We start from the raw sequence: 27302 nt of genomic DNA, 5'->3' as shown, positions 1-27302 counted from the left end.
GCCGCCGTTGTTGGGCGTCTACGTCTTCACCGACCGGCTGCCTCGTCCGCCGCCGACTGGTGTTTCCGCCTGCACGGCTGGCCTATTATGCCGCCGTTGTTGGGCGTCTACGTCTTCACCGACCGGCCGCCTCGTCCGTCGCCGACTGGTGTTTCCACCTGCACGGCTGGCCTATTATGCCGCCGTTGTTGGGCATCTACATCTTCATCGCCGGTCGTCTCGTCTGCTGCTGACTAGTGCCCTTACCTCTACGTCTGGTTTATACAGCTACCACTACTGATGGACATCATCATCTTCCGTCGCCGACTGGTTATGCCGCCGCCGACTGGTGCTTTTATCTTCACAACTGCGCGTCTTCACTACCAGTTTGCTTCTGTTGCCGCCGACTCGTGTTCACTTCATCACGGCGATGCAACTTTGTCATCATGGTGGAGCGACTTCATCTTTATTATCTTCGGCACTGGCAAACTCTATTGCTGCTACTTCGCAAGTTTTACTACTTCACCAACCACGACGTCTTTGTGAACCTCGACATCTCGGCATGCAATGCCATGATATTTTACTACAACAAGTGGCTCTCCAATATTCAGGATTTCTACTTGGACATCTTCAACACATATCTTCAATCAAGCAATGACTATTCGACGACAAGAAGCTACAGTTCTCGACTCTATGTTCAGTTGTTTCCCAACTAATCAAAGAGTCGGGGGCTACACAAATACAAGGCTCAAAATTTGACAAATTTTATGTCAAGCTGAAGAAATCAATTAATCAGCCAATGAGTCAACTCCAGGAGTCATTATCTTCATCTTTGCTTCGGAACAGACATTCTACTTCAACAACTTCAAATATTTCGGTTTAGACGAGTTGGGCAACAACATCAACTCTCCTCCAATTATTTGTCTTCACGGTTGGCCTACTACGCAACTGCCGATAGAGGATCTCATCGTTATCATCGGCTGCTACATCGCTATTGACTGGATCACCGACATCGTCATCTTCATCAACATCTTGTCAAGCCTCATCAACATAGCCTACTCTGCTGCCGTTGATGGGAAACTTCGTCATCATAGTCGGCTATCTCTGTTGCCGCTAATCATCATTACCGTCGGATGCGTTTGTCGCCGCCGATTATTTTCTTCATCTTCATGATTGGTGGATTTCGCCATCACCGTTGATGCGCGTCTACGTCTTCATCGTCGGTTTGCTTTTGTCACCACCGACTGTTCTTTCGTTGTTGTTGGGCGCCTACATCTTCATTGCTAGCTGACCTGATTGCTGCCGACTGGTTTCTTCGCCTCTGTGGCTGTGCAACTTCATCACTTTTGATTGGTATCACTATCTTCACTACCACCAATATTTTTGCCACCTCTGGTGGGCAATATTCTCTCTATATTGGTTGTCTTGTCTCTATGCCAACTGCGTCAGCTACCATCAATGAACAATTGTGACTACGTGCTCAGGGGCTTACTAGCTCAAATACAAGTATTATATCTTCAATTTGGACTTGCTCCGGATACATGCAACATGAATTCATGATCATGGGTCTATTTTCTATGCTCAAAGACTGGACTATTTATTATTCCCCGTAAGGGTTATCAACCGAATACTTGCGCCAGTCGGGATTCAATTTTTATATCTATTTTGGAGTATCCCATAAGGGATAATCACTCAGATCAGAAGCTATTCATATGAGCTACGCTTGGTCTATATTACCCGGAAGATTTATTACTCGGGAGCATGTTACATGCGTCATCCTTTAAAGGGTGTCGAGGGCATATGTTTTGGCCTAGGCCTAATATGTCTGCAGCCCATATTTTCAGGTGTGGCCTGTCACGTTCTTTTAGGGACTTAGGCACTTTTTGCTTAGGCCAAAGTGCGCGTGATCAAGTGCCCAATACCTTAAAATCCTTTTATACCGCAGTTACTCAACTTTTTAGGAGTTGGTACAATGCATCTTAAAAGGTGTCAAACAGTAAAGCTTTATATAGCTGCCCCGCTGACTTTTTAATATAGTCATGGTGCTGTTTGGGTTTTTAAGCAATTGATTGGATACAATATCGTTGCTTTTCGCCACGTAAGTGTGCATTTTTATTGACCAATATTATGGCTTAGGCTGATTATATATTGTGGTCATTTTCTAGGCGGTTGGTAAATCCTTTATGAGTTTATTTACTCGGATTTTACACCACATATGCCATATATTTCCAGGTGTGGTGAAACCATGTGTCTTCTAGGGACTTAAGCACATCTGTTAAAGCAGTGTGCGCATGGCGTATGCCCAATACTTTGGAAATTTCTTTATTCATAATATACAAGCTTCTTTATAGCTATTTTGCTATATCACTCATCATATTTTACAAAGCAGTTGGTATATCACTCGGATCATGTTATTTGGAGGATTCACACCGCATATGCTATATATTGATATCAAGTCACTTGGTTGATTACGATTATCAAAACCACTCGGTTGGTTGGATTATTTATTCCTTGACTATATGCTTGGTTTGTTCAATTAACCACATTGTCGGGGGCTACACCTATTAGGTGCATCTAGTCGGTGCACCTGACTTTATTTTTCAGCCCTCCACAGTCTTCAGATTTGGTAAAAGTACTCGGGAGACCATGACAAAGATGATTGAAGCACTCGGCTTTGGAGTAATCTGGTTCGAGAGAAGATTATCTTTTCGACTGCGAAGGTCTCAGGGGCTACTGTGGATATTATGGGTACCCCATACCCATACGGCATGGTTATCCGACTAGTCATAGGGGATAACTTATATCTATGGAATATGTAATAGATCATGACTCGGGTATTACGTTTTCCTTATATATTACGGAACAGCCTAAAGTCCTGGTTTGATAATATTGTAAATTAGATTTAGGAAACCTATACCGTATTGGTTAAGGTTTCTATCTTGTAATCCTGCCCCCCATCCTATATAAGGTGGGCAGGAAGCCCTCTAGGGGGCATGAGACAACTTGATCGTCAGATCAATACACACCCGGTGGATTCAAATCCCCAAACAGGAGTAGGGTATTACCTCTCATTGAGAGGGCCTGAACCTGTCTAAATCCTTTGTCTCTGCATCCATCCACTTTTAGGTCTCGTGCGCTACCCCTTTTTATTATTGCCGAAATCATGTTTCGACAAGTCTTTTCTTTTCTAAAACAATAAATCGGTATTTCTAATTTGTGTCAATTAATATTAATACAAGTAAGTGGTCGTACACTTCACTTTCCAGCAAAACTATACTATATTCATCTATAATAGTTTTATGGCATGGCCTAATAAAAAATAGTTATTATTAACCAAAAGAAAAACATATCTAAAGCACCAAACTATATATAAAAAAATATCTCCACTTAACTAACCACCTCAATATACTCGATACAAATATAAACATATAGAGTAGAGAAGGCTGAAACTAAATTAGTTGTATATGATTCATTTCCTATTCTGAGAAAAAAATCAAATTCATTTCCAGAAAGTTTTCCAAAATCGTTTTCGAAAAGTTTCCAAACGATTCCTTCCAAGATAGTAGCCTAATTTTATTTGTTTTTGTTTTTGAGAAAAAAATCCAAATTTGTTTCCGTTTTTGAAAACATGTACGTAAACTAGAAACTTTCCGAAGTGCTTTCATCCACAGTGGTGGTGGTGAGGCTCCTTCACCTTTTTGGAATATTTTCACCATGGAGACACAAGCAGGGATTGGAATTGCGGTTCGAAATTTCGGAAATTTCGCCCCCACCGGCATGCTCAAATCTCGCCCGAAATTTTCGATTTTTTGCAATTTTTTTGTGAATTTGGTCAAATTTTATTCAAATTCATTTAAATTCAGTCAAATTTTTAAATAATTTCGGCTTGAAATTTCCAAAATTTCGGTAATTTCAGTAACCCCCGGCATAAAATCCAATTTCGAAATTTCAAACCCTGGACACAAGTACTGTCTCACGGAGAATGAACAGATGGGCGATCCTGTGTCGCCGATCAGTGACAAGGAAAAAGTTTTATGATAAACTTTTTTAAGGATACTTGTGTTAGTATCTAAAGGGCATTTTACTCTTTTCCCGTTGTATTACGTTTCTCCGAGCCAAGCCAATCATTCGAAAATTCAATCCCCAATTTCATTCCTCAATATTTAAGAATTGTCAAATATGGACAATTGAAGTTAAATATGTAGTTATATCATACAACAGCTTCAATATGTGTTTTATGATAATTTTGCCATAGCACCTACGACATCTTCCAACTCTGAGAATATATTGTTCATTGCAGGAGAACGTAGGAACAGCAGCCATCACCCAAAGCTGAGCATGAGAGGCTGTGGAGACAGAACCATCTTCCACCTTGATGATAGCATTGTTCTTTAGGAAGTCTGAGCACCATCTAGCAGATCGGGTCAGCAACAGAAAATAAAATAGGAGTAAAGTCCATCACCGGTCTCTAAACTTGTACCGTTGTATCATCTCGGTCTCTAAACTCGCAAATCGACCATTCAGGCCCTCAAACTTGATTGACTGTGTCATACCGGTCCCTAAACTTACAGATCACTCGTTTAGGTCCTCTAACTTGTTCAGTTGTGTCACCCCGGTCCCTAAACAGGACGGTGTAAAAACTTTATATCAAAAAATAATCCATAACTTTTTCATGTGAACTCTAATGAAGACAAACTTTATATCAAAATTGTAGCCCTCGACGCGACCTACAACTTTGTAGTTGAAAAGTTTTTGAATTAAAACTGTTTATGGTTCCAAAATATTGTTGCATGTTTATAGATTTTGAAATTTTAATTTTAAAATTACATTTTGGGACAAAAAATGACTTAAAATAAAAGAATTCAACTACAAAGTTGTAGATCGCGTCGAGAGCTACAAGTTTGATGTAAAGTTTGTCTTCATTAGAGTTCACATGAAAAAATTATGAATTATTTTTAAATATAAAGTCTTTAAACCGTTCTATTTGACCTAGATAATATTCAAATCCAAGTTTAGGGACCGAGGTGACACAACTGAACAAGTTGGAGGACCTAAACGAGTGATTTGCAAGTTTAGGGACCGGGATGACACCGTCGAACAAGTTTGAGAACCTGAATAGTCGATTTGCGAGATTAGGGACCGGGATGAACACAGCGGTACAAGTTTAGGGACCGGTGATGGACTTTACTCGTAAAATAGCGACAAATGCTCAACTGAATTCCGGTACTCTGGACTATTTCCAGTCTTGCCTACATGCACGGTCTAACACAAAATTACATGCAAACTAACATGCATTAGATAAAAAAATGTATTAATGCTCAAGATTATATCAGCTTCGTCAACAGATGTGACAGTGGACATTTTGTAACGATATTTTCTTTTAATGATTCTCGTCAGTTCTTCATAATCTGATCGGTTTTGCAAGAAGGGAAATTACTGCTTAGTGCTTACACAACTTTGGGATTAATCCACACACCATATTCATCTTGAAGGCTCCTGATGGAGGTACATATGGTATCGTATTTGTCCATTTTCCACACAAAAGCTTGAGAAAATTCTCTCCAACACTGACAGTCCATGATTGTTAGTCATGAGCAGGGTTTCCTTACCTCCAATTACCGCGGTAACCAAGCTTACCACTGGGGTAAGGTAATGGTAAGTGTCCAATAACCCTACCAAGTTTTTAAAAAATCTAAACGAAAATATAAATATTTTATAAATTATATCCGGTTTCCCCCCTATTCACGGTGGTAACTGCACGCTTACTAGGCTTATCGCTAGGGAATGGTAACCCCTCCTCACCAGGTAAGCTAAACCCTAGGCATGAAACTATATGGTAACCCCTCGTCCCCAGGTAAGGTAAACACGTGGTGGAAAATTATCATACGGAGTAGCCAATAACCAATCATCCATTTTATGTGTTATTCATCATTAACGGTATTTTGTACCTACAGCACTCTACACTGAAAAAATATAGCAGCAAAGAACTCCCAGTAGTTTGCACATTGCAGAGTAGTACACCTTACAACTTCCCAACTGAACACTGAAAATACATCATCATATCACTGGGAGAATAGCATATAGTACATATGGTTTGGGACTTGGGAGTGTATCGATTATGAAAATCTGCAATAATAAAAGGGGTAGAGCACAGATCTAACCTTTAGTTAGATAATCAGCTAGTTGTTCACATGACTTAATATACTCTAGCCTAAGCACCCCACTATCAATATTCTCCTTAATGAAGAACCTATCAATCTCCACATGCTTAGTGCGATCATGTTGAACTGGGTTGTTTGCAATGTTGATGGCTGATTTATTGTCACAATGAAGCATCATAGTATCACTTCTTAACACTCGGAGTTCAAACAACAAACTCCTCATCCACAGCATCTCACTCAAGCCCAAAGCCATTACTCTGTATTCTACTTCTGCGGTAGACTGAGCCACCACTGCTTGCTTCTTGCTTTGCTAAGAAACAAGATTACCACCAACAAACACACAATACCTTGATGTAGACCTTCTATCATCCATACTACTCGCCCAATCAGCATCACAATATCCTTCCATGTTTAAGTGTCCATTCTTCCTGAACCACAACCCCTTTCCAGGAGTCCCTTTCAGATATCTAAGAATCCTATGAACAACATCCAAGTGACCAGTTCGAGGATCATGCATATACCTACTCACAACACTAACCGCATAGGAGATATCATGTCTTATATGGCAAAGATAGATCAAACGTCTCACCAATCTTTGGTAAGCTTCCTTATCAACAGGATCACCTGATTGAGAACACAATTGGTGATTCCTATCAATAGGCGAAGTACTTGGACGACACCCAAGCATTTCTGTATCTGTCAACAGGTCCAAAACATACTTCCACTGAGAGAGAACAATCCCCTTTGATGAACGAGCAATCTCAATCCCAAGGAAGTAGCGAAGGAGACCAAGGTCCTTCAACTCAAATGTCTTTCCCGACCTTTCCTTCAGGCACCTGATTTCTTGTACATCATCACCAGTGATCACTATATCATCAACATATACAGCCAAGATGGTGATGTGTGCTCCCCTATGTTTATAGAAGACTGTGTGATCTCCATCACATTGAGAATACCCCATACCACACACCGCATGCCTGAACCTATCAAACCATGTGCGTGGAGACTACTTCAACCCATACAAGGATTTCTTGAGTTTACATACCTTTCCAACTGTCTAACTATTCCCAAATCTTGGAGGAATCTCTATATAGACCTCCTCTTGTAAATCACCATAAAGAAATGCATTTTTCACATCAAGCTGATGAAGGGGCCACCTAAAGTTTACCGCACAAGATACCAAAACTCTCATTGTGCTCATTTTTACCACCGGTGCAAATGTCTCATCATAGTCAATTCCATATGTTTGACTATAGCCTTTTGCGACTAATCTTGCTTTATACATATCCACCTTCCCTTCAAGAGTTTGCTTCACTGTAAAGACCCACTTACATCTGACTGCCTTTTTTTCTGGTGGAAGTCTTACAAGTTCCCAAGTCTTATTCTTCACAAGGGCATTAAACTTTTCTTTCATTGCATCTTTCCACCTTGGATCCTGCTTTGCACACTTCCAATCCTTCGGTATGGGCACTATCTGTAATGATGGAATGAATGTTTTGTATGTTGGTGAAACATTGGAATATGAGATATAGTTTGCAATGTCATGCATAGAACTAAGATGCTCAAAACCACGTATAGGAGGTCTACCAACATTGGATCTAGTCTCTCTACGTTATGCAAGAGGTAATTCTACTTGTTCAAGAGTTGGAGAAATATTACCAATTGTCTCAAGAGGAGCCAAGGTGGCTGGAGGTGAGAGGCTCTGGGAGGATTCTGGGACTGGGCACTCTGGGTGTGGTAACTCTTCAACATGATCTTGCACTAACTTTTTTCTTTTTTCCCCCTGACTATTGAACCGCCTCCTTTGGTAAACTAGCACATCCTTTTGTTTCACCCTTTTGGCTCGCTCCATAGGACATGGAATTGTCCCAACAACCACTTCTCCATCCTCCTCATGAAGAACAATTTCTCTATCCTTGTCTTGTGTAGCTTCAATAACTTGCACTACTTCTTTACTCACATCATCAATAGAGCATGGTATTGATCCAACCACCACTGCCTCTCCATTCTTGCTAGATTAGATTAGCTTAGGCATCCACCACCCTGAAAATTCAGTCAACGGCTTGATTGTCTAGATATCATGTTTCTTTTTATACTTAGTGCTGCATCAGTGCATTCGACCTACTAAGTCGTGTTTAGAACCATGACCTCTAGCCTGCTTCTTGATTGTTAATAGGGGTAGCATCAGAGTTTCAGCCGATCTTACCTAATATACATGCTTCTTTATTTGTTTCATGTATATTTGCCATTTATATAGACAGATCACCTAATAGTAATATATCAAGTTCAGGTCATATCGGCTAGGCTATCAATATTGACTATTGACCACTATTTGATATATGACTATAGATTGATTTGCCTATATAGATCTGTACTAGAGTATTAGCTAGTACATTATCTTTCTTACTCTAAATATTGTTCCATCGGCTACTTTGATAATATTGTCTTAAACATCTTTGTCAAATCTGATAAACGGTATTACAGCCGATGAGCCATATTTAGGGTTTAATATTCACTTATATATCCAGTCCATAGCCAATTTGGTCCAACTATATTGGTTGAGACCACCAACGATACGCTATCGGCCGATCGGCTATCAGCTATACTTTGCTTTTCTCTTTCTTGCTGATCGCAGGATCAAATCAGCTGGCACGTCCTTGACACACTCGAGGCTAGCCTTGGACCTGTACTAGAGTTAAGCAGATCTCCCAGGCCACTGTGTTTCCACATCAACACAGTCTCAACCTCATCTCCTCCTACACCATTGCTGAAATAGCCTCTTCCATAAGTGGCAATGTAGCTTGGTGGAACATAGTTGTTCTTCTATCCTCAAACTCCTTGTTCAGCCCCTTCAAGAAATGAATGACTCTTCGCCTCTACATCCAGTTATTTCCGATCACAATATATGTCATCCTCACGCTTCAACTGTAGGGGATCATAGTGATCAAGATCTGCCCATAAGTGCTGCAACTCACTAGCGTACTCTTGGACTGTTCTCCCCTCTTGCTTCAAATTCTCTACTTTGTTCTGAGCCTCAACCATCATCATTACATTTCCCTCTCCTGAATACATGTTGCTCAATGTCGTCCATACTATTGTTGCATTCTGAATAGTTTCTATCATCCTACCAATGGAATAGCCACCGAGATCATCAACCAAGATACCACAGTGGAATTTGTTGTATTCCACGTCCTCCACGCTTAGCTCTCCTTATCAGAGGGCTCTTCCAACTCTCCTGCAAAAAGTGATTCACAATGTTGAGCTCTCCTGCACCAACTCAAATAATTTTTACTCCCTTCCAACCTCAACTCATTTGGCATCAATTTTAGCTTCAATTCAGACCCTCCTGCTACATTCCTTGGACCTATCATGCCCATCTTCAGCAAATCCTCTAGCAAACCTTTCATATCACCTTTAGTAATAAGCGAGGAAGTATCCACAACCTCCTTTCCAGCTTACGAAGACACTTTTCCCTAGCTTCTTCTTCGCCACAGTCACAGGGTACAAGGAGGACCAGGCTTCAATCCCTTTCCCTTCACCACAACACTTTCAGCTATCTCTACTCCTAACCTTAGCCCTACTACGGATCGATTTTCCTACTCAGAAGCTTTCCTCCTCTTCCCTTGCACCACCAGCTCGGATCCCCTCCTCCGCTTCTCTCACACGCGTGCGGCATGCGTGCCTCCGTGGTCAAGTATGTACCGCTCCGTGCACGCCTCCTCTGCGCCAGCCCACGCAGGCACCGCGTGCCTATGTGGACCTGCCGCCTCCTTTGCGCGGTCCAGGCGTGAGCACACGTGCCTCCTGTGGACCCGCCGCCTCCTCTGCTCCAGCCTAGCGTGGCCCACGCCTGCCTCACCCCGTGCCTGCCTCGTTCGCCTGCTCCGCCGCCGCTTTTGCACGCGCCTGCCTACGTGAGTGGGGCGCGGTGAATCGTGCCCCCACCCCTGCTCAGGCAGCCCAGCACAACGGCGCAGCTCACGGGCCCTTCACATCAACAAATCGAATCGGAGGAAGATCACTGGTGAGCTTGGGTTTCTTGGCTCTGATACCATACTGTTTGATTTGGGGATTTTTCTCAGGGTATGTTCCCCTACACACCCCCTTCCTCCTTCTAATTCTCTGAACATTTTACAAATAGACCCTAGGAACATCACATATTTACAGCAACATATTATATGGTTATATTCAACTGAGACTCTAGGCCCTACCATAGAACACAAGGTAACATTGTGATAGAGTCCTACTCTATTACATAATACATGGATCCGACTTAGTAAGATATGCAGGCCGTGCAGGTGCCTGGTACCCATATTCTCAACAGATTGACATCATTCAGAGTTGAGCATGAGAGGCTGCAGAGACAAAGGAGCCATCCTCCACCCTGATGGGAGCATTGTTCTTCAAGAAGTCTGAGTACCAGCTAGCAGAGCGTCTCGGCTGCCTTCTCCGTTCTGTGCTGCCGAAATCGACAGCAACAAGTCCATAATGCCAACTGTTATACCCACCAAATATCTCGTAAATATCTATGAATGACCACATGGAGTATCCCTTCACATTCGCACCATTCCTGCGACGATCAATCAGTTAGTCGTTCACTAGTAAGATCTATGAGTGGCATCTTGTGATTATAGTTTCAGATTTGCACCAAAAAAGAGTTGATGGAAATATTCTACTAGAGATAGAGTAGAATCAGTGGAACATAATTCTTAAGCACCTGATGGCTTTCAGTGTGGCTGCTATGTATTTTTGCAAATAGTTGATCCTCTCCACATCATCCAGGGTTCCGTCTGGTGCTCCACTGCCTGATGCAATGCCAGGTGAAATTAATGACAGAATTAGAGATAGAAGTAATATTTCTGGACATTAAATTTGACAATTGAGATTATGCCATACAGATTATTGAAGGACTACTGACCATTTTCCTGAATATAAATCGTCAAATTTCCATAGTTTTCTCGAATATATTCAAGTGCATTCTCCAGCCCTTGAGGATCTACAGTGTTTCCTGGTAGAAACTGAGCAACAAGCAAAACCATTTTTACAGTCTATGGATGTTACCATAAGTTTAGTAGTTTTCAGCAGAGACAATACTATCGGTGATCACCTCTGGAGTAGGTGTGTCATTCTTGGTGGCTGCCATAAAAAACATGCATACATAAAATAAATAAACTTCATAAACTTTTTTTTAAAAAAAAACACAATAAAAGCAAATCTGTACGAATTTTGAACCTCTGAACAAAGTAGCAATGTCGGCAGTCAAGTCTTGTAAAGGTGCCTTTACTACGTTATTATTATTGCTCGTGTAAACTGAGCTATAGTGATTTAATCCAATGAAGTCGAAAGCGTTAGTAACCAGCTCAGATTCATGGTTAGAGAAGAACGGAAGGCGGGAACCGACAACCTTCTTAATGGTCTCTGGGTAATCTCCAAACACCAAAGGATGCAAGATCCTGCAAGTTTGGTCAGATTTTGTCATGTCAAGATTCAGTGTCAACGATGAGGATTCACGCTGTTTTGAAAAGAAAATCAAGGATAAAGTAACAGTGGTTGTCTGCAATGGTCAGTTACAAACTTGCAACCCAAAATCTGGATGTAATTTCATTCAAAAAAACTAGAAGAAAATGAATATGGAGAGTAGCATTGTCTTTTTTCTTTTCCCTATTTTACTTTACATTCGTCGGATTCTATCATCTTTTTAGTCTTAACATAACATCGTTTTGCTGTAAACAAAGAATTAACTTGAAATTTTACAGCTAAAGTAAACTTTTTTAGATAAGGGAGGAGTACATATAGTTTGTAGGTTGCTGGTAAACTGATTAAATATAGTTTTTTTCTTAAATGATGCTTATTTGGTGCCAAACCAAAAAAACATTGCATGAGTGCACCACAAAAGATAATTGCATTGGATATCCTCTCAGCTCTAAATTATTTCAAATGACAGAAACACCTTGATACTATATACCCCAGAAATAAGGTCGGACCTGGCAACAACCCACCAACGAAATTAATTTGTCAAATCTTTTATTTTTCTTGCTATTTTTCCTTTTGCAGAGTATAGAGGTTTTTTTTTTATTCTTTCTACTGTGACGCAATGAGAAATACAATACAACATGACATACCAGCCATACATGAACTGTTTTGCTCTTTCAGTGGCACCAATATCTTCAGCTGAATCTGTGAGTGGGTAGAACCACAAGGAGTACATGTTTATGCCGATAATGCCCTTCTGTGCAACCTAAAACAGTGGAAAAAAAACATAGCAACAAAATTCATTTTCTTGGCTCCATAAAAACAAGAAAGAGGACAAAACTTTCAAATGGTAATGCACACTCACTTGGTACTTCTCCCTGTAAAGTCTAACAGCTGAAGCATGAGCTAGCAGGTTATGGTGTATAAACAAGTATGGCTCAACCGTGGAATTTCCACCTGTACAATTGTTGCCAAATGGATATGAGCAATGGTTAGGAGGAAGAATTCCAGTGTCATAGCAACCTTGAGCCATGACATTTGGCTCAAGTACAGTTGTCCAATGCGCAACTCTGTCGCCGAACTCTCGGAAGCACACATCAGCATATGCTGTGAAGTCATCACTGAAACACATATGCAAAGGAAGGTAAAGCATGCGAGGATAAAAATTTCTGATGATTCTTGTCATTCTTGGTAATCTTATCAGAATGGCATGAAAGGAAATTACTGCTTAGTGCTTACACAATTTTGGGGTTAATCCACCCACCATACTCGTCTTGAAGGCTCTGAGGGAGGTCACTATGATATAGGGCAACTTGTATCTGAATACCTTCATGAATTGGGAGAAAAAAAAGGGCTAATCTCAGAGGTGCTAGTCATCATTTTTGTTAAGATCATCTCTCCTGAAATTTTGTTAATAGCTGATTATTAAAGAATGCACCTTTTCTTTCAGAATTGGGAAAGTACAGTTACCTGCTTTCACTAGTTCATTTATCATATTGTTGTAAAACTGCAACCCTTTTGGATTAACCGCTCCTCTCCCACCTTTGTCCAAAAAGAAAATAGAAAATCAAAACTTGGGTGGGGAAGCTAACAAAGAATTATGTGTGAACTGTGAAGATGACATTGTCACTAATGATCCGGTATTATGAATGGGAGATTGATAATGATGTAATTCTCATACTAGGGATAAGTCTTGACCAAGAAATTGTGAACCGATAAGCCTCTAGGCCAATCTCAGTCATTAGTTTGACATCTTCCTACAAAAGCCCCACAATGAACTGAGGTCAAAACTGAAATGAAAATTCTCATAGCATTAAAAAAAATAGCCGATCAAACTGACATTTGTTCTTGTTATCTCTAATCCAAAAATACCTTGTACTTATGATAGCCATCAGAAGCTACGTCACCTGTTCCATCTTCTGGATGCCTCCCTGATGCAGCAGATTACATGTCAAATTCATATTCTTTCTTTTTTAATAATGGAAGTAACTTAACATGGATAAATAAAAAACAAACCATGATTTTTTTTTATAAAAAAAACACATTTTCTGCATTCTTATGCGTAGCATAACATAACTTGTCATAATTTATCATGTACATCTCTGTAAAAAAACAAAACGTAGTTGAGCTATCCAGAAAAGAAATGTAGGGATGCAAACGGAGTAGGCAAGCGGGATTTTTTTTGCCCCCTTATCTCACTTCTTATTCATTTTTTCTTCTAAAATTTATACTATTATGTAAGAAATGAACAAGCAAGCATGTTTTTGTGCTTGTCCACTTGCATCCCTAAAGAAATGGATTTCACATTGTAGTCAAAGTGTTTGCCCCTCTCTGCACCGAATCCCGTGAACTGCAATCTAAGTGATTGCAATTTTGGAAATTTCCGAAATTTCGGCCCCCACCGGCAAGCACATATCTCGCCCGAGATTTTTAGTTTTTTCTAATCTTTTGTGAATTTGGTCAAATTTTATTCAAATTCATTCAAAATTCATCAAAGTATTAAAAAATTTCGGCAAAAAAAGTACCGAAATTTCGGAGATTTCGCTTCTTTCAGCCACCCCCGCCAAAAATCATAATATCGAGATTACTAACCCTGATTATACGATGGAGAAATAAAACTAGCATAGCAACGCAGCATTATCAGTGTGCTGAAAATTATCCAAGTTCCAACACAAATTGAGAGATATAGAGAGAGAGACCTGAATGTGTGTAGGTGTCCCAGATGCTCGGTGTCCTCCCATCCTCAGCAGCTGCGCCCTCATACTGCAAAATCCAAAACCAAAACCAAGTATTCAGAAACGCATGTCAAACCCTGTCCTCGCTCGTACGTTCTCTGAATCAGTCAGGAAGCAAACAACAGGTGGCTAGTAGCAAGAGCAAGACGCTCCATTGAAATTCAGAATCAGGGCAGGAAATTCAGAGAAATTCAGAATCATCTCTCCTGTACATACAGTCATACACGTATTACCTGGTAAGCCGCAGTCCCGGCTCCGAACGCGAAGCCATCGGGGAAGTCCTCTCGCCTGAACTGTAGCGAGCTTACACCTTGCAGCAGCAGCAGCAGTAGCCATGCCGAGAAGAAGAGGAGGAGATGCAGATGCAGAGGACGCCTCTCCATTGCGTTCTTTGACTTCTAGTTGTTCTTGGTCGTCGTCGTCTTCCTCTTCTAAATCTCCAAGATCGATCAGGGTAAGTACTATACTCGGTGAGGAGAACGAAAATTTGGGTCAACGGGACGATCATCACTTGGCAGGCAGATCGAATCGGGCAATAGAAAAAGACACAATTTTGTTTTACTCTCAGATGTGTTAGGTTGGGACTTGGGACGTCTTCACACAGGTATAGATGGTCTTTTTCAAGAAATTTTAGGAGCTCAGCTGATCGGTTCCTGGCTTTGCCCGCAGTCGGAAACTCGGAGCCGCAGGGAGAAAACTACGGCATTATTTGGCACAGCATCCGATCTCAGATTCACGTTTGATTTAAAGCTTTTTATATTAGATTTATTTGACGCTAGATGATATGGAGAGTTGGAGATGACCTAAATTTCATCTAAAATGGGAGCAAAGTGATTTATCCAAATTTCTTGAATCTGAGGTTGCAACGAAGAGATGCTAATTATCGAAGGGGGCACACGTTTCCAGCCCAGCAGGTCCAATTCTTCTTCTTCTTCCTCAGTCTTCTCTTTCCACTCTTTCCATTTATGATTATTATCTTTCATTTTGGCCGTGTATATTAGAGAAATATGTGGTGCAAACAAAATATGTAGTGACCATTGGATAAAAAAGGGACGCTTCAATTTATCCACATCACCAAGAGTAAATAGTTTACTCGCAAATTCAACTATAAATAAAAATTTTACCAGAAAAAATATTTACTCTTGATGATGTAGATAAATCTCAAGCGTCCATTTTTAATCCAACTATATTTTTTAGGTTTTAACAACGTACGTGGTTTCTCTACTACGTATTTTTCCGTATATATCCACGAGTGGATACAGTGGTTGAATTTCTATCCATTAATAATACTATGGCCGTGTTTAGTTCGTGTGCCAAATTTTTTCTAAGTATACGGACACATATTTGAAGTATCAAACATAGACTAATAACAAAATAAATTACAGATTCCGCCTATAAACTGCGAGACGAATCTATTAAGCCTAATTAATCTGTCATTAGCAAATGTTTACTGTAGCATCACATTATCAAATCGTGGCATAATTAGGCTTAAAAGATTTGTCTCACATTTTACGTACAAACTATGCAATTGGTGTTTTTTCGTCCAAAATTAATGCTCCATGCATATGAATTTTTAGAAGTTTGAAGGGAACTACACTGCCTATAGCTTCCTGTCGGCGGTAGTTTATGTCAAGTCATCTGAAGACAGCACAATAGCTAGATGGTACTCCCTCCGTTCAAAAAAAGGCAAACCCTGGGTTTGCGTGTCCAACTTTGACTGTCCGTCTTATATGAAATTGTGGAGATTATGGATATCCCATATCTACACGGCGATGGTATTTGGACTGAATACAGGATACCAAATATAGATAGAATATCTTATTTGTGTCTCGGGTTTGTTTCTCAACTTGTACATCAAGGAAATACCTTGAGACTTAGTCGGTTACGACTGTATTTTATCTGTATCTGCATATTCCGTTAGGGATATAGATTATCTTTTGTAACACGGACTCCTTCCCATATATAAGGGGGGTCCGGGTGCCTCTAGGGGTACACATGTTGATTTTCTCCAAATCATACAATCAATAAGACACTCGGCGGATTCATCCCCGGACAGGAGTAGGGTATTACTTCTTGAATAAGAAGGCCTGAACCTGTATAAATCCTTTGTCTCCAAACCCATACACTTCTCCAGCTTGATAGCCACCCCCTTTTTATTATTGCCGAAATCTAGTTTCGACAGTTGGCGCGCCAGGTAGGGGAGCGTCAAGCTTTTCGCCGATCAGTGCAATGGGTTCCGTCTCCGGCATCGACGACCTCGTCTTCCCACCCGGGCAGACGTTTCGGTTCGGCAGCCTCGACTTCGTCACCAACAACTTCGGCAAGATCTCTCTCCTTGACTCGGTGTCAGACCAGTCGGGAGAGAACCGGATTTCAGTCCCGTTTGGACTCCCAAACGCGGCTGAAAGTTACTTCAAGACCATCTCAATCGAGTTGGCTTCAAACCACTCGGGTGAGATCGCATCTTCTCCCACGTCACCAGATCAAGATGATGGGGCTTACCCACCGATCCTGATGAAGCTCCCCGACGATTTGGCGGCCGTCTCCATCACGACAGCGTCTCCATCCCGTAGGCCTAGGCAGAAGTCGGCTTCAACACCGATTTCGCCTAGCTTCAGGGAAGTCGGCGTCATCCTTCAACCACTCCGACTGGCAGCCGAGTCCCCCACTTCCGATCTCATGACTACCGTCATCCAAGCCTCAGCATCACCGGCGCAGGATCCAATCGCAGGAGCAGGGGTCACGACGAGCGGTCCGTTCACTCACCTCCCGACCATCATAGGGAGCGCCGAGTGGAACGGCCTCGCTCACCACCTCGTCGCCGCCCCGTCGATCTTCGCGACACAATCATACAGCGCCGAGCAGCTCGAGGCCATCATCATTCGCCGGACCGCCACGACGACGACCTTGACGGAGTAGCAGCCTTCACCGACGACCTGCGTCGAGTGGATTGGCCAGCCGGCTTCAAGCCGACTGGAATAGAGAAGTACGACGGTACCACTAACCCAGAATCGTGGCTTACCGTCTACGGTCTCGCAATCCGCGCAGCAGGAGGAGACAGCAAGGCCATGGCGAACTATTTACCAGTGGCTTTAGCGGATTCCGCCCGATCTTGGCTCCATGGATTGCCCCGTGGTACAATTAGATCTTGGGCCGAATTACGCGACCACTTCATCGCCAACTTCCAAGGCACCTTCGAGCGTCCCGGCACACAATACGACCTCTACAACGTTATTCAGAAGTCCGGAGAATCCCTTCGAGATTACATCCGGCGATTTTCTGAACAACGTAACAAGATCTCCGACATCACCGACGACGTTATCATCGCCGCATTCACCAAAGGGATTCGCCACGAAGAATTGGTCGGCAAGTTCGGGCGTAAGCCTCCCAGGACAGTCAAGCTTATGTTTGAAAAAGCCAACGAGTACGCCAAAGCTGAAGACGCCGTCACCGCATCAAAGCAGTCGGGTCCTAGTTGGAAGCCAAACAAGGGTACGCCGGCTACGGGAGGAGGTGGAAGTAACAACCATAAGGACCGCAAGCGTAAGCCTGAGGAACTTGTTGCAACCGCCACTCACTCTTCTCGACAGCGTTCGCGCGTCAACACGTTCGACAAGATCATGAACTCCCAATGCCCGCACCATCCTAACTCCAACCACGTGGCCAAAGATTGTTTCGTCTACAAGCAGTTTGCGGAGCAATACACCAAGACTACACGGAAGAACTCCGACGAAGAACAAAGTACGTCGAGGAAGAAGGACGACGGCGACACCCCGGCAGGATTTCAAGACCACCGCAAGGAGCTCAACCATATCTTCGGCGGCCCCCTGGCTTATGAGTCTAAAAGGAAGCAAAAATTGACTGAACGGGAGATCAATGCTGTTCAGCCCGACACGCCCCAGTATCTTCGATGGTCAGAAATTGCAATCAAGTTTGACCGCTCGGATCATCCTGACCGAGTGGTCCACCCGGGGCGGTACCCCCTGGTACTAGACCCAGTGGTCCGTAATGTCAAGCTTCGCAGAACCCTCATCGACGGCGGCAGTGCACTCAATATCCTCTTCGCCAAGACCTTGGATGATATGCAGATTCCTCGCTCCGAGCTAAAACCAAGCAATGCGCCTTTTCACGGAGTAATTCCAGGATTATCCGCAACTCCACTCGGCCAGATCACCCTCCCGGTCACCTTTGGCACTCGGGAAAACTTCCGCACAGAGAATATCAGCTTTGAAGTCGCCGATTTCGAGACAGCATACCATGCCATACTCGGACGCCCGGCGTTAGCCAAGTTTATGGCCGTCCCGCACTACACTTACATGATGATGAAGATGCCTGGTCCCCGAAGAGTCCTATCCCTACGGAGCGACATCAAGCAAGCCGTCACATGCGACAAGGAGAGTTGCGACATGGCTCAAACCCGCGAGATGGCGTCAGCCCGAGAGGATATCCGACTGGCTGTAGCCACGGCGAGCGAAGGAGAAGTGCCCGCTACCAAGATTTCAAAAAGTGGAGAAAGCGAAGCCAAGACTAAAAAGATTCCCCTAGATCCTTCTGATTCTACTAAAACTGCTGTAATAGGCGCCGAGTTAGATTGTAAATAGGAAAGCGCGCTCATCACCTTTCTTCAGAACAATAAAGATATCTTTGCGTGGAAACCATCTGATATGCCCGGTATTCCTAGAGAGGTGATTGAGCACTCCTTACATGTCAAAGAAGATGCCAAGCCTATCAAACAACGACTCCGCCGATTCGTACAAGACAGGAAAGACGCGATCAAGGAGGAATTAACCAAGCTGTTAGCGGCAGGCTTCATTAAAGAAGTCCTTCATCCCGACTGGCTGGCAAACCCGGTTCTAGTTCGGAAGAAAACGGGGCAATGGCGCATGTGTGTTGATTATACTGACCTCAACAAATGTTGCCCTAAAGATCCTTTTGGGTTGCCTCGCATTGACCAGGTAGTCGACTCGACCGCCGGCTGTGAGCTTCTCAGTTTTTTGGATTGCTACTCGGGGTATCATCAGATCCGACTGAAGGAATCCGACTGCTTGAAGACTTCATTCATCACGCCCATTGGAGCATACTGCTACGTCACCATGCCGTTCGGACTAAAAAACGCAGGAGCAACTTATCAACGTATGATCCAGAGATGCTTCTCAACGCAGATCGGCCGCAACGTTGAAGCCTATGTGGATGATGTAGTTATCAAGACCAAGCAAAAGGATGATTTGATCTCGGATCTAGAAGAAACCTTCGCGAGCATCCGCGCTTTCAGGATGAAATTAAACCCTGAAAAGTGCACCTTCGGAGTACCGTCAGGGAAGCTGCTTGGTTTTATGGTGTCTCACAGGGGCATCCAAGCCAACCCGGAGAAAGTTACTGCTATCCTCAACATGAAACCGCCAAGTACCCAGAAAGATGTTCAGAAGCTGACTGGATGCATGGCGGCGCTCAGCCGATTTGTTTCAAGACTTGGCGAGCGGGGGATGCCCTTCTTTAAGCTACTGAAGAAAACAGATGATTTCCAGTGGGGACCCGAAGCACAGAAGGCCTTCGAAGATTTCAAGAAATTCCTCACCGAGCCACCAGTCTTAGCTTCACCACATCCGCAGGAGCCGTTGTTGCTGTATGTATCAGCCACCTCCCAGGTTGTGAGCACAGTCTTGGTCGTTGAGCGCGAGGAAGAAGGCCATGTCCAGAAAGTCCAGCGACCGATTTACTTTGTCAGCGAGGTCCTAGCCGACTCTAAAACGAGGTACCCTCAGGTTCAGAAGCTGTTATATGGTATTCTAATTACTACCAGGAAGCTATCTCACTACTTTCAAGGTCACTCGGTAACGGTGGTCACATCATTTCCACTCGGTGATATACTGCACAACCGCGAAGCAAACGGACGGATTGCTAAGTGGGCTTTGGAGTTGATGTCTTTGGACATATCATTCAAGCCCCGAATTTCAATCAAGTCCCAAGCGTTAGCTGATTTTGTCGCCGAATGGACCGAGTGCCAGGAGGATACCCCCGCGGAGAAGATGGAGCACTGGACCATGCATTTTGACGGATCAAAACGACTTTCGGGCACTGGAGCAGGAGTGGTTTTGATTTCCCCAACTGGAGAAAGATTAAGCTATGTGCTTTGGATACATTTTTCGGCATCCCACAACGTCGCCGAGTATGAGGCGCTCCTTCATGGACTGCGGATTGCAATTTCCCTAGGGATAAAGCGTCTAATAGTTCGAGGCGATTCACAGCTGGTTGTCAACCAGGTTATGAAAGAGTGGTCCTGCCTTGACGACAATATGATGGCATATCGACAAGAGGTACGCAAATTGGAAGACAAGTTCGATGGACTCGAGCTCAGTCACGTTCTTCGACACAACAATGAAGCCGCCGACAGACTTGCCAACTTTGGATCCAAGCGCGAGGTGGCGCCCTCCGATGTTTTCGTCGAACACCTTTATACGCCGACAGTACCTCACAAAGATACTACTCAAATTGCGGGCACTCATGACGTAGCTCTGGTTGAAGCCGATTGGCGAGAGCCCTTCATACGATTTTTGACTTCTCAAGAACTCCCACAAGACAAAGATGAAGCCGAGCGGATTTCAAGGCGGAGCAAACTTTACGTTATGCATGAAGCTGAGTTGTACAAGAAAAGCCCTTCAGGGATTCTGCAACGCTGCGTATCTTTAGAGGAAGGGAGGCAATTGCTGAAAGACATACATTCTGGGATATGCGGAAACCATGCTGCCGCACGCACCATTGTCGGCAAAGCTTACCGGCAGGGTTTTTTTTGGCCTACTGCAGTGTCCGACGCCGACAAAATTGTGCGCACGTGCGAAGGTTGCCAATTTTTCGCCAGACAAATTCATCTACCAGCTCAAGAGTTGCAGACCATCCCACTGTCTTGGCCGTTTGCGGTTTGGGGGCTCGACATGGTTGGCCCGTTTAAAAAGGCAGTCGGCGGTTACACGCACCTCTTTGTGGCCATTGACAAATTCTCCAAGTGGATTGAAGCTAAACCGGTTGTCACAATCACAGCAGATAACGCTCGAGACTTCTTCATCAACATTGTGCATAGATTTGGAGTGCCCAATCGGATCATCACTGATAATGGCAGACAATTCACTGGCGGAGTTTTTAAAGACTTTTGTGAAGACTTTGGAATTAAGATTTGCTATGCCTCAGTGGCGCATCCCATGAGCAATGGACAGGTGGAGCGAGCCAATGGCATGATACTTCAAGGGATTAAAGCGCGTGTTTTTGACCGGCTAAAACCCTATGCCGGCAAATGGGTGAAACAGCTGCCATCAGTACTTTGGTCTTTGCGAACTACACCCAGTCGGGCCACAGGCCAGTCACCTTTTTTCCTTGTCTATGGGGCAGAAGCAATGTTGCCGAGTGAAGTTGAATTCGAGTCTTTGCGCTTTCGAAATTTCCGTGAAGAACGATACGAAGAGGACCGAGTGGATGACTTGCACCGATTGGAAGAAGTCCGCGAAGCGGCTTTGATTCAGTCGGCTCGATACTTACAAGGGCTGCGACGTTATCATAATCGTAATGTTCGATCCCGTGCCTTTCTAGTCGGCGACCTGGTTTTGAGGAAAATTCAAACTACACGAGATCGGCACAAGTTATCTCCTCTATGGGAAGGGCCATTTATCATCTCTGAAGTCACCCGACCAGGTTCCTATCGACTCAAGCGCGAAGACGGTACACTCGTCGACAACTCTTGGAACATTGAACATCTTCGTCGTTTCTACGCTTAAGCTTATCATTGTACTTCCCTATCTTGACTGTCAACATCAAGTTTTCTTCTTGACGTTGTCAGTCGGGGGCTATCATCATAATAATGGAGTGTGATTTTTTATCAATTTTATTTGCTTACTTGGTCTATCATTGCCTTGTTTGGTTTTTCTACTTAGTCTGCGAGGACTGAAAGTTTTTAATAGCTTCTTTGGGTTTTAGGCTCAACAAAGCTTGATAAAAGCTTTTAAGAAATCAAAGACTTGGCTAGATTTATCAAGCACAGCATAAATACACCAGTATTGTACAAGTTATGCCTCCATTTGCTACATTTATACTCAGTCAGAATCAGTCTTTTCATCATCAGAGTTATTACTACTCGGCTGAAGGTCGGTATTGCGGAATTGATCTACAACGTCACTTGCAATCTTGTCAGCCGCGTTTTGAGCATTGCTGATAAGATCAAGAGCAGCTTCTTCGCTTGTCCCGTCTGCAAAGCCATCAATGGCGTCAATTTCAATCCTTGGGTACAAGGATTTGGTCATCGCCAATGCCATGCCAGCTCCCATACTTCCAGCTTTCTTGACATTCTTGAAATATACATCCGGAGCAACTCTCAGCTTGTCGAAGATTTCGGTTGCGTCGAGTGCACTCGGACCACTGTTATTGAGGAACATAGCTTGGACGAGTGGTGTAGCGACACTAGCGACTTCATCTCTTGCTCCTTCAAGCCTCTTGATCTTGCCAACCAGGACGTCAAATTGAGCTTGAGATTTGATTTTGTGGTCTACAAAACACATTTATGATAAGAATCTGCTGCATTTAAAAGAGAGAAGTCCAGATTGTTAGCTGGCAGTACCTTCAACCTCCTTCAAGGCCGAGTCCCTTTGCGCAGCCAGTTCTACCTTGTCTCTTTTCAGGGCTTCAATTTGTTTCTCCATTTGAGCCATCCTGGTGGCTTGCGCTGTTTGAAATCCAAATGGTTGAGGATACAGTTATGACAGCGTAAATTAATGGGACAGATCTAGAAGATTACCTTTTGATGAACCTCTCAGCTCGAAGTTTGAATCCTGGAGCTGAGCAATTTGGTCCCTCAATTCCTTCTCTGTCTTTTTGGCAAGCTCCTTGGCCTCGTGTAGCTGGTCCCTGACTGCTTCAAGAGTTCCCAAATGAGGAACCAGCTTTTCTAAAGTTGCGGTCTTGGCCTCATTGCGAAGATGGATTCTCTGCATAATGGTTCATGGTTTAGTTCTGCTAAAGAGAAAACAAAGTCAACAAAGGCAGTCACCCGGAAGATTTACATTCACAATGCGAGTGGCTTCTCCAAGTGCCTTCTTCAGCCGGCACACTTCCTCATCTTCTTTTTGACGATTTATGACGATGCCGGCAGCTTGTGAGTTCTCGTCCCACCATTTGAGCAAGATAGGAGGACGAGAGTCATCAGCCGCCTTTATGCGAGGAATTTCTTTTTCGTCATCGCCTGGTGGTCCTGATGTATTTCCAAGATATTAGACGAATAAGCTGAAGTTATTTAAATCGGCATCACTTGAGAAGATGAGTTACTTGAGGATGTTCCTAGCTGAGCGTGGGGTGATCCTTGTTCTTTATCTGGAGACCCAATCATCGAGTCGTTACCAGCCTCTGGTCCTTGAGAAGTTGTCGTCTGCGCTTCAACTTCGGGAGTTTCTTGATCTGGACCTACATCCGACTGGTTTCCAGTCGGGGGCTCTTGGGTTGTTGTAGTTTCAGTTGCTGCCGACTGGTTTCCAGTCGGAGGCTGGTCACTCGGATTGGTCTTATCACCTGAAGTATAGGCGCCAGTCGGCTGGCTTTCGGCAGTCGGCTCAGAATCCTTGGATGAATTTGGTTCCGTCACAGTCGGATCAGGATCTTTTCCAGTTGGATCTATGTCGGATGGTTTCCTGCAAAGTGTTCTTTCAATATTCAATATTATTTTCATGAGAGAAGCATGTCGAAGTGAAATGGTACCAAGAGGTTTATACCTGGAAGATGTTCTGATCTTTGGCCTTGGACGACTAGCCAGTTTTTTCCTGGGAGTGGTATGCTTTGGGAGTTTATTGGGCGAGCCTTTGTCCCCAGATTTGTTGCCGTCGTCGCCTTCGTCGTCATTAAGCACCAGCTTTCTCTTGCGAGAACCTGTCTGCCCAGTCGAATTGGAGGTTTGAGGTTGCGGATCTGATCTGATTGTCGGCCCTCCACCTCCCTGAACGGTGTGCTGGCAAGGAGATCGGCGCTGAGTGATTGGGGGGTCAGACTTCATCAATACATATTCCTGAATGAGATGCCTCCACGGTAGTTAACTCAACATGAAGACAAGATTATGTTTTGGTCATGGGTTGAAGATTTCGGATACGTACCTGTGGAGGCGGATTGAATGCGTTATATGGCACAACTGGCAGCTGATGTGAGTAGCTGACGACAATAGCATTTGAGAAGATTTTATACATTCTCTCCTTCATGATTTTAAAATCCAGAGAGTCTGGTTCTTCACGATTAGGATCATGCTTGCCGTCAAACTCGAATGCCGTACGGGATCTTTCTTTAATTGGTGCCAATCGGCATTTGATGAAATGCCGAGTAATCTGCTCTCCTTGTAAGCCTTGTTCTTTGAGTTTTAGCATGCGATCCATCAACTCCAAGGCTTGGGCAGCTTCATCCCCGATCGGAAGAGAGTTCCAAGTATCTTGGTACATCGGAGGAAGACAAGAGTACTCGGGAAGAGCAGGCTCAGGATTCTGAATATAAAACCAGTTTGCGTGCCACCCTTTGTTTGAGGTCTTGAAGGGCATAGAGAAGTACTTCTGGCTCAGAGTCCCCCTCAGCTGAAATCCGGCCCCTCCGACTACACATGGCTTACTCTTGTTTGGTTGGGGCTTGAGAAAGAAGATTCGGCGAAACAGAGCGAAGTGGGGCTTAATTCCCAAGAAGGCTTCACAAACATGGACGAAATTGGCGATGTGAACTATGGAATTTGGGTTTAGGTGATGCAAGCTGATTCCATAGAAGCTTAATATCCCGCGGAAAAATTTTGAGGTCGGAAGAGCGAAGCCGCCATAGAAGAAATGGGAGAAGACCACAGCCTCGTGTGTATCGGGGGTCGGAAAAGCCTCACCGCACGCTGGCCGCCACCCGATGATTTCCTTGGCAGGGAGAACGCCGTGCGCCACCATCTCCTTCAGGTTCTCCTCCGTCACGTCGGATGGCGCCCATTGGCCTTCAAAGTTTTCCTTCTCTTCCGCCATTGATTTTTTCCGAATGCGTTGATTTGATTCGAGGGATGGCTAGGGAGAGGTGAGGGATTGAGGCAGTGGATCACGGGAAGGATTTTGATGAACTTTTCGAAGGTGGATTCGAGTGGAATGGTGAACCCTAGTTTGCCGGTGCAGCTCTGTACTGTAGCAGGGAGTGGGGAAAATGGCGAGAGTTCCGGCGGGGAAGATGAAGTGTCGCTTGGATCTTGGGATTTCTTGTTAAGGGTATCGGAGGTGCAAATGGGCTTAGGCCTGAACAGTACCTCAGCCCAGTACTTTTGACAGCGTGGCCCATTGTGCTCCTTAGGGACTTAGGCATTTTTTGCTTTGGCAATTTATGCGCACAATAGTGTTGCCCAATGCTGATAAAATCCTTTTTACGCGGTCATATAATTCTTTGGAATTATTGCAATGCAAATTAAAAGGTGCCCGACAGAAAGGTGTTATGCTGTTTTTGTAAGCTTTTTTAGGCTACAAAAGCTGTCTGGGTTAACTTAGAATGACTTGTTTTTACCATAGTCATTTCCTTGGTATGTTATATGCCTGTTTTCATTATGGTAAATAGTCAAAGCCTAGGCTATTAGACTTATTCATTACCATAATTTTTATAATTTTTGGTGGGTAATCTTTAGAGTTTTCTATTCGGATGCCCGTCAAGTGTGTTCATTCGTGAACCTTTTAGAGTGCTAACCACTCGGATTCCTTTTATTATGGCTAAAAAGCAGTCGGCTAGAATGCCTCTTTAGGCGCCGCGTATGCTTTTGTCATATGATGCACGATTGTGCTATTATTTTGTTCTCAACTATATGTTTAGTTTGTTAACTAATCACATAGTTGGGAGCTACACCTAATTAGGTGCATCTATTCGATGCACTATATTCTTTATCTTTTCGCCCTTTACAGTCTTTGTCTTCGTTACTCGGCAGATCTTGGCATGAAAGGTTTGAAGCACTCGGATTATTATCTTTGAGAAGGCTATGATGGTTGACTGCAAAGGTCTCGGGGGCTACTGTGGAGATTATGGATATCCCATATCTACACGACGATGGTATTTGGACTGAATACAGGATACCAAATATAGATAGAATATCTTATTTGTGTCTCGGGTTTGTTTCTCAACTTGTACATCAAGGAAATACCTTGAGACTTAGTCGGTTACGACTGTATTTTATCTGTATCTGCATATTTCGTTAGGGATATAGATTATCTTTTGTAACACGGACTCCTTCCCATATATAAGGGGGGTCCGGGTGCCTCTAGGGGTACACATGTTGATTTTCTCCAAATCATACAATCAATAAGACACTCGGCGGATTCATCCCCGGACAGGAGTAGGGTATTACTTCTTGAATAAGAAGGCCTGAACCTGTATAAATCCTTTGTCTCCAAACCCATACACTTCTCCAGCTTGATAGCCACCCCCTTTTTATTATTGCCGAAATCTAGTTTCGACAGAAATTTTTTTATAATTCGTATTTTTATTGTTGTTAGATGATAAAACATGATTAATATTTTGTGCGTGACTTCTCTTTTTAATTTTTTTCATTATTGTTTTAAATAAGACGGACAGTCAAACATTGGGCACGGAAACCAGAGTTTGTCTTTTTTTGGGACGGAGGGAGTATATATAATGGATTGCCTGCATGTGTGTACTAAAATTTTGTAAGGCCTGGTTTAGTTCCCAACTTTTTCTTCAAACTTCTAACTTTTCCATCACATCAAAATCTTCCTGTATACACAAACTTCCAACTTTTCTGTCACATCGTTCCAATTACAAATAAACTTCCAATTTTGGTGTGAACTAAACATACCTTAAGATCAAATCTAGCTTTCATTTGTGTGACCATATGTGTGTCATATGCCGGATGAGAGCAAATTCTTTTGCGTGTTGCACTGGCGAGAGCAGGCAGAATTGTTTGTGCACACGGGATCAACAATAACTA

General features: G+C 43.4%; 2 protein-coding genes across 2 annotated transcripts; both read right to left on the bottom strand.

Annotated features, from left to right (window-relative positions):
* Positions 1 to 10181: 10181 nt before the first annotated feature.
* On the bottom strand, positions 10182 to 15256 carry LOC9270758 (beta-glucosidase 20-like). The gene is made up of 13 exons (NM_001424867.1): positions 14581 to 15256; positions 14312 to 14375; positions 13485 to 13543; positions 13294 to 13369; positions 13083 to 13154; positions 12852 to 12939; positions 12478 to 12733; positions 12263 to 12378; positions 11373 to 11593; positions 11248 to 11276; positions 11059 to 11158; positions 10858 to 10945; positions 10182 to 10710 (listed from the first exon to the last, which is right to left on the bottom strand). Exons 1-13 carry the CDS (start codon positions 14728 to 14730, stop codon positions 10476 to 10478), a joined length of 1554 nt encoding a protein of 517 aa, NP_001411796.1. The 5' UTR covers positions 14731 to 15256; the 3' UTR covers positions 10182 to 10475.
* Positions 15257 to 22425: 7169 nt separating this feature from the next.
* Positions 22426 to 25350, bottom strand: LOC136356663 (cell wall protein IFF7-like). The gene is made up of 6 exons (XM_066310905.1): positions 25221 to 25350; positions 24091 to 24244; positions 23651 to 24009; positions 23124 to 23237; positions 22947 to 23051; positions 22426 to 22577 (listed from the first exon to the last, which is right to left on the bottom strand). Exons 1-6 carry the CDS (start codon positions 25348 to 25350, stop codon positions 22426 to 22428), a joined length of 1014 nt encoding a protein of 337 aa, XP_066167002.1.
* Positions 25351 to 27302: the final 1952 nt, after the last annotated feature.

Source organism: Oryza sativa, chromosome 5 (genome assembly GCF_034140825.1).
Source record: "Oryza sativa Japonica Group chromosome 5, ASM3414082v1".
NCBI lineage: Eukaryota > Viridiplantae > Streptophyta > Magnoliopsida > Poales > Poaceae > Oryza > Oryza sativa.
The sequence above is the reverse complement of the archived record's forward strand: the minus strand, read 5'-3'. Positions and strand labels throughout refer to the sequence as shown.

Excerpts from the sequence above, each read along its gene's own strand:
- LOC9270758 (NM_001424867.1), bottom strand. The coding sequence starts at position 14,730 with ATGGAGAGGCGTCCTCTGCATCTGCATCTCCTCCTCTTCTTCTCGGCA. Across the intron at positions 13,155-13,293 it reads TTGGTCAAGACTTATCCCTA|GTGGGAGAGGAGCGGTTAAT; the intron begins GTATGAGAATTA and ends TTTTGGACAAAG. Across the intron at positions 10,711-10,857 it reads GCCACACTGAAAGCCATCAG|GAATGGTGCGAATGTGAAGG; the intron begins GTGCTTAAGAAT and ends TGATCGTCGCAG.
- LOC136356663 (XM_066310905.1), bottom strand. The coding sequence starts at position 25,350 with ATGGCGGAAGAGAAGGAAAACTTTGAAGGCCAATGGGCGCCATCCGAC. Across the intron at positions 23,238-23,650 it reads TCAGCTAGGAACATCCTCAA|TCAGGGACCAGCTACACGAG; the intron begins GTAACTCATCTT and ends CTCTTGAAGCAG. Across the intron at positions 22,578-22,946 it reads GGCCTTGAAGGAGGTTGAAG|ACGGGACAAGCGAAGAAGCT; the intron begins GTACTGCCAGCT and ends ATGGCTTTGCAG.